Source organism: Esox lucius, chromosome 19 (assembly GCF_011004845.1).
Source record: "Esox lucius isolate fEsoLuc1 chromosome 19, fEsoLuc1.pri, whole genome shotgun sequence".
In the NCBI taxonomy this organism is placed as follows: domain Eukaryota; kingdom Metazoa; phylum Chordata; class Actinopteri; order Esociformes; family Esocidae; genus Esox; species Esox lucius.
In genome coordinates this window covers 8,064,957-8,079,180 of record NC_047587.1, presented here as the reverse complement: position 1 = coordinate 8,079,180, position 14,224 = coordinate 8,064,957, and the positions used below count along the sequence as shown (strand labels likewise).

The following is a 14,224-nucleotide window of genomic DNA, read 5'->3' as shown; positions in this document are numbered from 1 at the left end:
CTGTCATCACTGTAAATGACAGTCGGTTCTCTATTGACTTACCTTGTTAAATAAAAATAAAGATTTCAACAATGATCTCACAGACAGCCACATAAACAATGGCTTCCACTATGAAACATTAACTGTAAGTGTTACATTACTGAAGTACTTAAATTTCAGATTAGTAGTAAAATCATCGGAGAGGCCAAAGGGAGCGCACCTTCCTAAAGGCAGGTGACAACCGCAAGCTTGTTTTTACGCTCTTAATTTTCTCTTCTCTGTCTCCATCGTGTGGATTCATAAAAGAAACACAGTATACAAGTTCTGCCAACGGTTCTGCAAAGTTTGCAAAAAGCCTTTCTCAAAATAATTTCTCACATTTACTTTTATTGTAAAGGTGATTTATTCCAAAATAGTAATATGTTGTAGAGGCAAAAGGACAGAAAAGAATGAGAGAGAACATCTACACACGACTTTGGCAAGAGTCTGGCTAACAAAATACAATGACAAAGAAACTAAACATCCAATAATGCACACAATCTCTGCCCTCTCAATGAGGCCCCTATGTTAAGCCTCTACATGTATTACAGTGGAATAAAAAGTCACAACAGATTCTTGTCTTGAAAATAATAATGAGACTTACAAAAACCTGGAATGATTCTTCACCTGTGCTTTGTTTTAGAATATAAATGTCAAATTAACCAACTAACCACAGGATTCAATATATTCTATACATTACTTGGTTGGTATTTTCATTCAATAACGTTTCGTTAAAACTCAAGATTTTAGGAAAAAAAAGTATTTGCACAAGATGAAATCCCTATTGCCAACAAAGATCTGCATTCAAATGTAAAGGTAATTTCTGACTGATCAGACATATGTAACTTTTATTGTTAAACTCTCTGCAAACGTGAGAACATTGCCTTTAATTTCAATTGAGTTATAATGCAGATCTTCTGCAACAATGATGAATCCAGCTGTGTACACAGAGCTACTTTGTGCAAATGGTGTGGGGTACTGTGGCAGAACCAAGCAAGGTTTACATGCCCAAATCAACTGGGCAGTGGTGTTTGGAGTCCTGCCTTAGTGTTACATGATGCTGCAGTGAAACTCAATTCTTTGACCTGGATAAAAAATATTGGGCAGGAAAAAATGTCAAAGAGGGAAAATTCTGTAATGATGATCGAGACGAAAGGCCGGAACTGAAGTGGCTGTTTTTAAGATTTTCAGGTGTCCTATTATCATAGTACGACCCCAGTTTGACGTCTACGGCCATGACCAGTGAAGCAAAAGTTGTCTGATTTGAGAAACATTAGACATGCAAATGTAAGTGTGTCGTCAGTGCTAGCTAGTAGAGCCAATACAACTGTAGTGTAAAGACACATAACACGATAAAAAAACCCAAAAAACATGTGTTGTGTTGTGTGTGATTATGAGGTTGTGGTGCAATCGAATAGTGTTCTAGGTTACATAGTAATACATAGGCCTGCTGACTGAGGAGGCTGCTATAAGACTAATGACTGACTCTGGTCTCGTCCTCAGCCCAGTGATCCACTAAATGCCTACAGTAATGGCGTCTCTGGAGAATCTTTCATCTCCCTCCAACACACAGGCGAACAGCCTCCATCCCACCAACTGCCGAACCCAGCTAAATCAACACCGACCGAATCTGCTTCTCCTTCCTCCACCCAGCCCTAACAAAGAGTGCATTGTATAGTATCAAAGAGAAACACAGATCGACGGCAGTGTCCTCTAGCAGGGATGGACGTTACAGGCACGGATCTCTTTCCTGTCCTGGCAGCTTGTGACCTGTGCTGGGGTGCTCTTCGCTTTCTTCTTCACTAACATGAAGCGCTCTTGGATTCCCCCGCCGCAGTGCTTGGTACATTCCGTCCAACTGGACCAGGGCCTCATCTTGCAACCTGTGAGAACAAGTCAATGACAAGAAGGGGGAGGGTTTCAGGTGGCTTTGCTTGGTTTGACAAATCCTGATAGATCATTGGGTGTCACTGAATAATCAGATGAAGCGAAAAATGAAATGTGCGATGTGTGCAAGTCAAGCCCCCTTCGCCCCCATTGTCAATTATTCCTGATTCTGCCTGGTGGGTGGAGGTATCTGGGTAGGGGGTGGAGCATGTGGTGGGTAGAGGTGTGTGGGTAGGGGGTTGGGCATGTGGTGGGGTAGAGGTGTGTGGGTAGGGGGTGGGGCATGTGGTGGGTGGTGGTGTGTGGGTAGGGGGTTGGGCATGTGGTGGGGTAGAGGTGTGTGGGTAGGGGGTGGGGCATGTGGTGGGTGGTGGTGTGTGGGTAGGGGGTGGGGCATATGTTGGGTGGTGGTGTGTGGGAAGGGGGTGGGGCATGTGGTGGGTAGAGGTGTGTGGGTAGGAGGTGGGACATGTAGTGGGTGGTGGTGTGTGGGTAGGGGGTGGGGCATATGATGGGTGGTGGTGTGTGGGTAGGGGGTGGGGCATATGGTGGGTGGTGGTGTGTCGGTAGGGGGTTGGGCATATGGTGGGCGGTGGTGTGTGGGTAGGGGGTTGGGCATGTGGTGGGTAGAAGTGTGTGGGTAGGAGGTGGGACATGTAGTGGGTGGTGGTGTCTGGGTAGGGGGTGGGGCATATGGTGGGTGGTGGTGTGTGGGTAGGGGGTGGGCATATGGTGGGTGGTGGTGTGTGGGTAGGGGGTTGGGCATGTGGTGGGGTAGAGGTATGTGGGTAGGAGGTGGGACATTTAGTGGGTGGTTGTGTCTGGGTAGGGGGTGGGGCATATGGTGGGTGGTGGTGTGAAGGCAGGGGGTGGTTGGTGTCTATAGCCCCACACACTACCAGATGAGGGTATTTGTCACTGTGTACAGCTCATTAGCCCAGGTTATGGAGGCTGCTCTCTATAGGGAGGCCAACCTGACTGCTCTGCTTCTGTCTGCACCATCTGTGAGCCCAATTACTGTATCAGCCTGACAGTATAGCGAACAACTGCTCAGACCCATGTTCATACAGAACAACCGCTTAGACCCATGTCCATACAGAACAACCGCTAAGACCCATGTTCATACAGAACAACCGCTAAGACCCATGTCCATACAGAACAACCGCTAAGACCCATGTTCATACAGAACAACCGCTAAGACTGTTGAAATTGACTGTTGAAAAAGTAAAGGAGTACTATAAGAACATTCTGGTTTCATATTTTCTAATATTATTAGTTTATTTTTCAAGAAACGTGTTTCTTTCAGAATCCTATCTCTACAGGATGTTTTTCCATTATGCGATCTGCACTTATTGTCAAGTATGCCGGGAAAGGGTGTTTGGAGAAATGTCATGCTAGCCGTCCATATAAGTAAAAGGGCAGATCCTTGCCATTTATTGCTTCTAGGATAATTAGAGCCTATGAGGGATTCAAGGTAAAGCGGTAAATGTGCTCTCTATTCATTTTTAAAACACTGAACCTTAATTTCACCACCCAAGTCAATTTAGAACAAACTGTTATTTGCAATAACAGCCTTTCGCTGTAGCTCTCTATGCAGCCACCTAGCCAGCATGATCAATGGAGACAGCTTTTTAATGAAAACGACATCTACATAGCTTTAGCTTCTGACAGTTATCATGATGCTAACACGCTAGCCAACATGCTAGTGGTAACAGGTGTCAACAGCCTGTTCAATGGGGGCTGGAAGCAGCAGTGAGCTTCAGGTGATCAGCAGTGCTGCGACGTTATGATATGGTGACAGACCCGGCTGATCCTCCGGGCCTCCTTGCTTCCGTTTCTTCTCCTTCCCGCCGACTGCCACCCCGCCCCGCAGCCTCCTTTTCTCCTCGCTGGCCCTGGATCCCCGTTTGCACTTCCTGATCTTGCACTTCTTCCTCTGGACCGTCTCCGGGCAGGGCTCCCCTCCGAACTGGGGCTCCAGCTCCACCACGCGGGTCCGGATGGTGTGGCCTTTGCCACAGGACTTGTTACACTCGGACCACTCGGTCCATTCAGACACCATGCAGTCCATAGCTGGGCAGAGACGGGGGAAAGGGGGCGGAGAGAGAGAGAGAGAGAGAGGGAGGGAGGAGTGAACGAGGGTGTGGCTAACGCTAACTGTCCCGCGCGCACCGACGGCAACACTTACGGCACTCGGGCTGCATGCAGCGTTCCACCTGGTCCAGCTCCTCCGTGCACTCCCCCAGGTCCAGGGACTTCAGCATGCGCTGGCGGGTCCGCAGTCCCTTCCCGCAGGTCACACTGCAGTCGCTCCAGTCAGACCACGGAGACAGCATACAGGGGATGGTGTCTGGGGGGGGGGCAGACCGGCCGATTGGCTGTCAGTCACTCATTCTGCAGTGATCATGTTCCCTGCCGCTCAGAACACCTGGCCAGGAGTTACAACACCCACCATAATGTCACCTCACTATGCCCCATCCTTCAGGAGTTATAACACCCACCATAATGTCACCTCACTATGCCCCATCCTTCAGGAGTTACAACACCAACCATAATGTCACCTCACTATGCCCCATCCTTCAGGAGTTATAACACCCACCATAATGTCACCTCTGCCGCTCTGCCGCCATGTGTTGGAGTTTACCCCGGTGAACGAGAGGGTCGTTTCCCTGCGCCTACGGGTCGGGGATAGGTCTCTCACTGTTGTTTGTGCCTACGGGCCGAACGGCAGTGCAGAGTACCCGACCTTCTTGGAGTCTCTGGGAGGGGTGCTGGAAAGTGCTCCGACTGGGGACTCTATCGTTCTACTGGGGGACTTCAACGCCCACGTGGGCAACGACAGTGATACCTGGAGGGGCGTGATTGGGAGGAACGGCCCCCCTGATCTGAACCCGAGCGGTGTTCAGTTATTGGACTTCTGTGCTAGTCACAGTTTGTCCATAACGAACACCATGTTCAAGCATAAGGATGTCCATCAGTGCACGTGGCACCAGGACACCCTAGGCCGCAGGTCGATGATCGACTTTGTTGTCGTTTCATCTGACCTGCGGCCATATGTCTTGGACACTCGGGTGAAGAGAGGGGCGGAGCTGTCAACTGATCACCACCTGGTTGTGAGTTGGATCCGATGGCGGGGGAGGAAGCTGGACAGACTCGGCAGGCCCAAGCGTACTGTAAGGGTCTGCTGGGAACGTCTGGCCGAGTCTCCTGTCAGAGAGATCTTTAACTCCCACCTCCGGCAGAGCTTTGACTGGATCCCGAGGGAGGTTGGAGATATTGAGTCCGAGTGGACCATGTTCTCCACCGCCATTGTTGAAGCGGCCGCTCGGAGCTGTGGCCGTAAGGTCTCCGGTGCCTGTCGAGGCGGCAATCCCCGAACCCGGTGGTGGACACCGGAAGTAAGGGATGCTGTCAAGCTGAAGAAGGAGTCCTATCAGGCCTGGTTGGCTTGTGGGACTCCAGAGGCAGCTGACGGGTACCGACAGGCCAAGCGGACTGCAGCCCGGGTGGTTGTGGAGGCAAAAACTCGGGCCTGGGAGGAGTTCGGTGAGGCCATGGAGAAGGACTATCGGCTGGCCTCGAAGAGATTCTGGCAAACCATCCGGCGCCTCAGGAGAGGGAAACAGTGCCCTACCAACGCTGTTTACAGTAGAGGTGGGCAGCTGTTGACCTCAACTGGGGATGTCGTCGGGCGGTGGAAGGAGTACTTCGAGGATCTCCTCAATCCCGCCGTCACGTCTTCCATTGAGGAAGCAGAGGATGAAGGCTCAGAGGTGGACTCGTCCATCACCCGGGCTGAAGTCACTGAGGTGGTTAAGAAACTCCTCGGTGGCAAGGCACCGGGGGTGGATGAGATCCGCCCTGAGTACCTCAAGTCTCTGGATGTTGTGGGGCTGTCTTGGCTGACACGCCTGTGCAACATCGCGTGGCAGTCGGGGACAGTGCCTCTGGGATGGCAGACCGGGGTGGTGGTCCCTCTTTATAAGAAGGGGGACCGGAGGGTGTGTTCCAACTATAGGGGGATCACACTTCTCAGCCTCCCCGGGAAAGTCTATGCCAGGGTTCTGGAGAGGAGAATACGGCCGATAGTAGAACCTCGGATTCAGGAGGAACAGTGTGGTTTTCGTCCAGGCCGTGGAACACTGGACCAGCTCTATACCCTCTACAGGGTGATGGAGGGTTCATGGGAGTTTGCCCAACCAGTCCACATGTGTTTTGTGGATTTGGAGAAGGCATTCGACTGTGTCCCTCGCGGCATCCTGTGGAGAGTGCTTCGGGAATATGGGGTCCTGGGTCCTTTGCTAAGGGCTGTCAGGTCCCTGTATGACCGAAGCAGGAGCTTGGTCCGCATTGCCGGCAGTAAGTCAGACTTGTTCCCTGTGCATGTTGGACTCCGGCAGGGCTGCCCTTTGTCACCGGTTCTGTTCGTAATTTTTATGGACAGAATTTCTAGGCGCAGCCAGGGGCCGGAGGGTGTCAGGTTTGGGGACCACACGATTTCGTCTCTGCTCTTTGCGGATGATGTTGTCGTGTTGGCCCCTTCAAGCCAGGACCTTCAGCATGCACTTGGACGGTTTGCAGCCGAGTGTGAAGCGGTGGGGATGAAAATCAGTACCTCCAAATCCGAGGCCATGGTCCTCAGTCGGAAAAGGGTGGCTTGCCCACTTCAGGTTGGTGGAGAGTGCCTGCCTCAAGTGGAGGAGTTTAAGTATCTAGGGGTCCTGTTCACGAGTGAGGGAAGGATGGAACGGGAGATTGACAGACGGATCGGTGCAGCTTCTGCAGTAATGCGGTCGATGTATCGGTCTGTCGTGGTGAAGAAAGAGCTGAGCCGCAAGGCGAAGCTCTCGATTTACCGGTCAATCTACGTTCCTACTCTCACCTATGGTCATGAGCTTTGGGTCATGACCGAAAGGACAAGATCCCGGATACAGGCGGCCGAAATGAGCTTTCTCCGCAGGGTGGCTGGGCGATCCCTTAGAGATAGGGTGAGAAGCTCGGTCACCCGGGAGGAGCTCAGAGTAGAGCCGCTGCTCCTCCACATTGAGAGGGGTCAGCTGAGGTGGCTTGGGCATCTGTTTCGGATGCCTCCGGAACGCCTTCCTGGGAAGGTGTTCCGGTCCCGTCCCACCGGGAAGAGACCCCGGGGAAGACCTAGGACACGCTGGAGGGACTATGTCTCCCGGCTGGCCTGGGAACGCCTCGGTGTCCCCCCGGAAGAGCTGGAGGAAGTGTCTGGGGAGAGGGAAGTCTGGGCATCCCTGCTTAGACTGCTGCCCCCGCGACCCGGCCCCGGATAAGCGGAAGATGATGCAATGCAATGCATAATGTCACCTCACTATGCCCCATCCTTCAGGAGTTACAACACCCACCATAATGTCACCTCACTATGCCCCATCCTTCAGGAGTTACAACACCCACCATAATGTCACCTCACTATGCCCCATCCTTCAGGAGTTACAACACCAACCATAATGTCACCTCACTATGCCCCATCCTTCAGGAGTTATAACACCCACCATAATGTCACCTCACTATGCCCCATCCTTCAGGAGTTACAACACCAACCATAATGTCACCTCACTATGCCCCATCCTTCAGGAGTTATAACACCCACCATAATGTCACCTCACTATGCCCCATCCTTCAGGAGTTACAACACCAACCATAATGTCACCTCACTATGCCCCATCCTTCAGGAGTTATAACACCCACCATAATGTCACCTCACTATGCCCCATCCTTCAGGAGTTACAACACCCACCATAATGTCACCTCACTATGCCCCATCCTTCAGGAGTTACAACACCCACCATAATGTCACCTCACTATGCCCCATCCTTCAGGAGTTACAACACCCACCATAATGTCACCTCACTATGCCCCATCCTTCAGGAGATACAACACCAACCATAATGTCACCTCACTATGCCCCATCCTTCAGGAGTTATAACACCCACCATAATGTCACCTCACTATGCCCCATCCTTCAGGAGTTACAACACCCACCATAATGTCACCTCACTATGCCCCATCCTTCAGGAGTTACAACACCCACCATAATTTCACCTCACTATGCCCCATCCTTCAGGAGTTACAACACCCACCATAATGTCACCTCACTATGCCCCATCCTTCAGGAGATACAACACCAACCATAATGTCACCTCACTATGCCCCATCCTTCAGGAGTTATAACACCCACCATAATGTCACCTCACTATGCCCCATCCTTCAGGAGTTACAACACCCACCATAATGTCACCTCACTATGCCCCATCCTTCAGGAGTTACAACACCCACCATAATGTCACCTCACTATGCCCCATCCTTCAGGAGTTACAACACCCACCATAATGTCACCTCACTATGCCCCATCCTTCAGGAGTTACAACACCCACCATAATGTCACCTCACTATGCCCCATCCTTCAGGAGTTACAACACCCACCATAATGTCACCTCACTATGCCCCATCCTTCATCTTGGGCTGCTGTTCCGTTCATGTGGCATTTGAAAAGACCTTAATGCACATAGCCACGTAGCATTCTGCATCCCAGTGCTGGGTCGCCTAGCTAGCATGGGTCGGTCCTGGTGGGTCCCTGGGTGGGGAACCAGGTGGTGTTGGAGGGCCACTAGGGGGCACTCTTCCATCTGGACTACAGATGAAATCCCAATACCCCAGGGCAGTGAAGGGGACATTGGCCGGCTTAGAGTCACTTACTATTATGACTGAAGATCTTATCATTAACCGCATCCTGGCTAGGTGTCCTATCATATCACCCTCATATCATCGTGGCCTTCTGATTCATTCATCCTCTCTCTTCCACATGTAACTAACAACTAACAAAAGTGGTGAACTGCTATAGGCACTTCGTTTATGTAATCAATAACACATTATCTAAAGCCCCCTCTGGGTAAGAACCTCAACCTAAATTATAATTATAGCATATTCTGAGAAATGTAACTGTGAAAGACCAGTCGCTAGTCATACTTGGCGCAGACGGCTGAACAAGACTTCCTGTCACTCAGCTTTAGGACGGAGAGGCTGGGCCGAGTTCAGTGTGTGGTGATACTCACGGCACTCAGGCATCATGCACTTCTCCACCTCTGCCACCTCCGACTTGCACATGGAACCGTCCGAGGGGGGCATCTTCACCATGCGCTCCCGTCGCTTCATGCCCAGGCCACAGGTGGCGCTGCAGGCATCCCAGTCGCCCCACTCCGTCACCACACAGCTACCCGGAGCTAAAGAAACGGGCAGGGACGGGCACAAACTCACCGGCCTTTGATGTAGCAGCTTGCGATTTAGTTTCGCCAACATTACTCGTGAAACCTTTGGTTATAAGGGCTTTTGACACTGCCTTGCCAAGTCTGACAATGGAAGTTTTCAGTTGTTACAGGTACGTGTCTACCTCGGGAACCTCACCCCTGCTATCCCAGCATATCTGCTGCACATGCACCTTGCACATTCAAACTGCCTTCATTGCACATTTAGAATTGCCATTTGTACTTGCATGTTACAGTTGTTACATATATATGTCTACCTTAAGGACCTCACTGCTGCTATCTCTGCATCCTGGTTGGACATGCTAACTCACTCCTTCAATTTGCCTCCACTGCACATCCGGAATGCAATTTAGAATTGGCATTTGTACCCGCACAACTATTTATCCCACTTGTAACATACATTATACTTAATACTTGTAACTTTTCTGCCCTCACACATGTGCCTTAAGTGTAGTATTGCCATTTGTATTGCATTTGCCTTCATTTCACATCTATACATTCCACTTGCAATATACAGTATATATACTTAATATTTGTAAATTTCTGCCTTCTTCTATTTGCACTTCTGGTTAGATGCTAACTGCACTTTGTTGTACTGTACTTGTACTTGTTCAATGACAAAAACGTTGGATATAATGTAATCTAATTTTGGCATGTCTTGTTTTGGATTATTGAACCTACACATTCATTATATTTTAGCCTGAAGCCTCGACATGTTCCTGACGTTCTCAGAGAAACTATTATCCCGAGGATTCCGTGAGACTCACAGCAGTCTTCGTTGACCACACACTTCTCTGTCTCCTCAGTGTTCAGGGAGCAGATGGACCCGTCCTCCGGGAACTGTTTGATGTAGCGCTCCCGAGACCTCATCCCCATTCCACAGGTCACACTGCACGGAGACCAGCTGATCCACTCCGACATCATACAGGTAGACGCTTCTGGGAGGGACAAGAGGCAACGACGGGGGCCGTTTAAACTCCACTGATCACAATGTTCACCATGTTCATTAACGCCCCACACAGAACAACACTTCTACCTGCCACTGCCGGATTTTCACCCACTTTGCAATTTCCTCTGTTACAAGTAACACACCCATAAACAAATGACTCAGTCGTACTTAATCTTACTCTGCTCTGTCCAATTATCTGGGAACAGGGCTTGTATAGATTAGTTTTTTTTATTTATTTAGAGAGGACGGATTAACTTTGGGGAATTTTGCATTGATTTCTCCTTCGCCTGGTCCACCCCACCGCCTGCAGTGCAGTGCAGACTGAGAGAAGCAGTGAGTGTAGCTTAATAAAGCAGAACTAAGTGAATCATTAATAAGAGCTGTAAATAAATATGGCCCTGATGAGGCCCCCCTGGGCCCCGGTCCACCTCAGGAATATCAATCAACTAGGGTCCGTTAACGGAGCGATAAATGAAAACAAAAGAGTGCCGCGCAGGAAGAAAAGGTTGCAATGCCTGTCCTTATAATCAATAGTGTGCAGTGGAGAGAAACAACATCCTTGAACAATTCAAACCCACTCATTCAGCGTCAGACGAGACTTGAGGCCAGACGAAGGAAGGAGAGATAGTAGAAAGAAGGGATGAAAGAAACAGAGAAGCCTCTGAATGATTGATCATGTGTCTAGAGGGGAATTTATTTTATCCCATAACACCCCCCCCACCCCCCCCAATCTCATGGTGTCCAGCTGTCTTCTCCACCCAAGGCCCTGTTGCCTTCTCCACCACAGGCCCAGTTGCCTTCTCCACACCAGGCCCAGTTGCCTTCTCCACCACAGGCCCAGATGCCTTCTACACCCAAGGCCCAGTTGCCTTCTCCACCCAAGGCCCAGTTGCCTTCTCCACCCAAGGCCCAGTTGCCTTCTCCACACTTGGCCCAGATGCCTTCTACACCCCAGGCCCAGATGCCTTCTACACCACAGGCCCAGTTGCCTTCTACACCCCAGGCCCAGATGCCTTCTACACCACAGGCCCAGTTGCCTTCTACACCCCAGGCCCAGATGCCTTCTACACCACAGGCCCAGTTGCCTTCCCTACCGCCAGTGATGCTGGCCAATCTGCACCACATCATGGGACTGCCATGCCACACACTGGCTCAAGGCCCAAACCCAGTGGAAGCATCTGCGCTGTGATGCAGTGTCTTAGACCACAAAGGAGCAGTTTCTTCCTCAGGATGGAAAGCTAATACAGATCTAACTGTCTTATACCAATATCACATACACACAACTGCATAGGATCACTGTCTTATACCAATATCACATACACACAACTGCAAAGAATCACTGTCTTATAACAATATCACATACACACAACTGCAAAGGATCACTATCTTATTCCAATATCACACACACACAACTGCATAGGATCACTGTCTTATAACAATATCACACACACACAACTGCATAGGATCACTGTCTTATACCAATATCACATACACACAACTGCATAGGATCACTGTCTTATACTAATATCACATACACACAACTGCATAGGATCACTGTCTTATACCAATATCACATACACACAACTGCATAGGATCACTATCTTATAACAATATCACACACACACAACTGCATAGGATCACTGTCTTATACCAATATCACATACACACAACTGCAAAGGATCACTGTCTTATAACAATATCACACACACACAACTGCATAGGATCACTGTCTTATACCAATATCACATACACACAACTGCAAAGGATCACTGTCTTATAACAATATCACACACACACAACTGCATAGGATCACTGTCTTATACCAATATCACATACACACAACTGCATAGGATCACTGTCTTATAACAATATCACATACACACAACTGCATAGGATCACTGTCTTATAACAATATCACACACACACAACTGCATAGGATCACTGTCTTATAACAATATCACACACACACAACTGCATAGGATCACTGTCTTATACCAATATCACATACACACAACTGCAAAGGATCACTGTCTTATAACAATATCACACACACACAACTGCATAGGATCACTGTCTTATAACAATATCACACACACACAACTGCATAGGATCACTGTCTTATAACAATATCACATACACACAACTGCATAGGATCACTGTCTTATAACAATATCACACACACACAACTGCATAGGATCACTGTCTTATAACAATATCACACACACACAACTGCATAGGATCACTGTCTTATACCAATATCACATACACACAACTGCAAAGGATCACTGTCTTATAACAATATCACATACACACAACTGCATAGGATCACTGTCTTATACCAATATCACACACACACAACTGCAAAGGATCACTGTCTTATAACAATATCAATTTTACCTGAACTATCTTTAAGTTGCCGTTCTAATAATTATTTCATCCAGTTAATTAATGTAAAAATGACAAAAGAGTGAGCAATTACATTTTAGTACATTTTAGTCAAATCAAATGTATTGCCTCATTAACCTAAGGGAATAAAATGAACAACGACCACCTGTCAAATGTGGATAAAGTCAGGTATTAGAGGGTAAAACTGTCGACCTTACCAGCCACCTACGGTGGGCAGACAACGAGTGTATGGGAACAAAATATTTTTTAATGGGAAAAACAATATGCTGCCAAATGCACACAGACAAACCAACAATACGACATCAATAAGGCTTCACTGTTGTTTTGCTTCTAATTCCCACAGAGAATACATACTCAACACCGTGTCTGTAGTCAAGTCATGCACACAACGTCACACATTTGCTTCCATTAATTAAATAGTAACAAAGAAGCTGGTTGCACTAAAAAGCTCTCTCTTTCCAAAAACCTCATGTCCAGCAATGTTAGTCAAGACTTTAGTCACAGAAATACCCTTTGTCTTGTCTCAAATTAATAAACCAAAATGAAAATGTTTTGTTTAGTTATCGTTTTTTATGGACCCATTTAATCAGTACAATGAATTACCACCCATTTTTGTTAACAAAATTAACACTCACTGAATGTACTATGAATTCATAACTCACTCTTTTTTAAAGCTATTACATACAAACAGTGGAAATGTAACAACATATCTTTTCAATTAAATAAAAGAAATGTTTAGAGTTCAAGTCAATTGTTATGCGTGACACTGCCTTTTCACCCAACAAAGACTTAAAAGTGAGTCATTCACCTCACATAGACTAAAAAGTGAGCCATTCACCAACAATAGATTAAAAAGCCAGCCATTTACCCAACATACTGTAGATTAAAAGCCAGCCATTTACCAAACACAGTAAAAAAAAATGTATTCAATCAACATAGACTAAAAACACAGCCACTCACTAAAAATACATTCAACATAGACTAAGAAAGAAAGTCATGCACCCAACATATACTAAAATGATAGTCCTGCACCCAACATACACTAAAATGATAGTAATTCACCCAACATACACTAAAATGATAGTAATTCACCCAACATACACTAAAATGATAGTCATTCACCCAACATACACTAAAATGATAGTCCTGCACCCAACATACACTGAAATGATAGTAATTCACCCAACATACACTAAAATGATAGTAATTCACCCAACATACACTAAAATGATAGTAATTCACCCAACATACACTAAAATGATAGTCATTCACCCAACATACACTAAAATGATAGTAATTCACCCAACATACACTAAAATGATAGTCATTCACCCAACATACACTAAAATGATAGTCCTGCACCCAACATACACTGAAATGATAGTAATTCACCCAACATACACTAAAATGATAGTAATTCACCCAACATACACTAAAATGATAGTAATTCACCCAACATACACTAAAATGATAGTAATTCACCCAACATACACTAAAATGATAGTCATTCACCCAACATACACTAAAATGATAGTCCTGCACCCAACATACACTAAAATGATAGTCATTCACCCAACATACACTAAAATGATAGTCCTGCAACCAACATAAACTAAAATGATAGTCATTCACCCAACATACACTAAAATGATAGTCATTCACCCAACATACACTA

At 47.4% G+C, this 14,224-nt stretch overlaps 1 protein-coding gene across 2 annotated transcripts in view; it reads right to left on the bottom strand.

Moving 5' to 3' along the window:
* Window positions 1-346: 346 nt before the first annotated feature.
* spon1b (spondin 1b) overlaps window positions 347-14,224 on the bottom strand; it is a 76,222-nt gene continuing 62,344 nt past the window's right edge. For both annotated transcript variants that reach the window (XM_020040597.2, XM_010883526.3), the window contains 5 exons: window positions 9,962-10,132; window positions 8,985-9,152; window positions 4,094-4,255; window positions 3,709-3,978; window positions 347-1,901 (listed from right to left, as the gene is read on the bottom strand). In XM_020040597.2, the coding sequence (XP_019896156.1) occupies window positions 1,732-1,901; window positions 3,709-3,978; window positions 4,094-4,255; window positions 8,985-9,152; window positions 9,962-10,132 (941 nt within the window). In that variant the 3' untranslated portion in view covers window positions 347-1,731. The remainder of the gene's footprint in view (window positions 1,902-3,708; window positions 3,979-4,093; window positions 4,256-8,984; window positions 9,153-9,961; window positions 10,133-14,224) is intronic.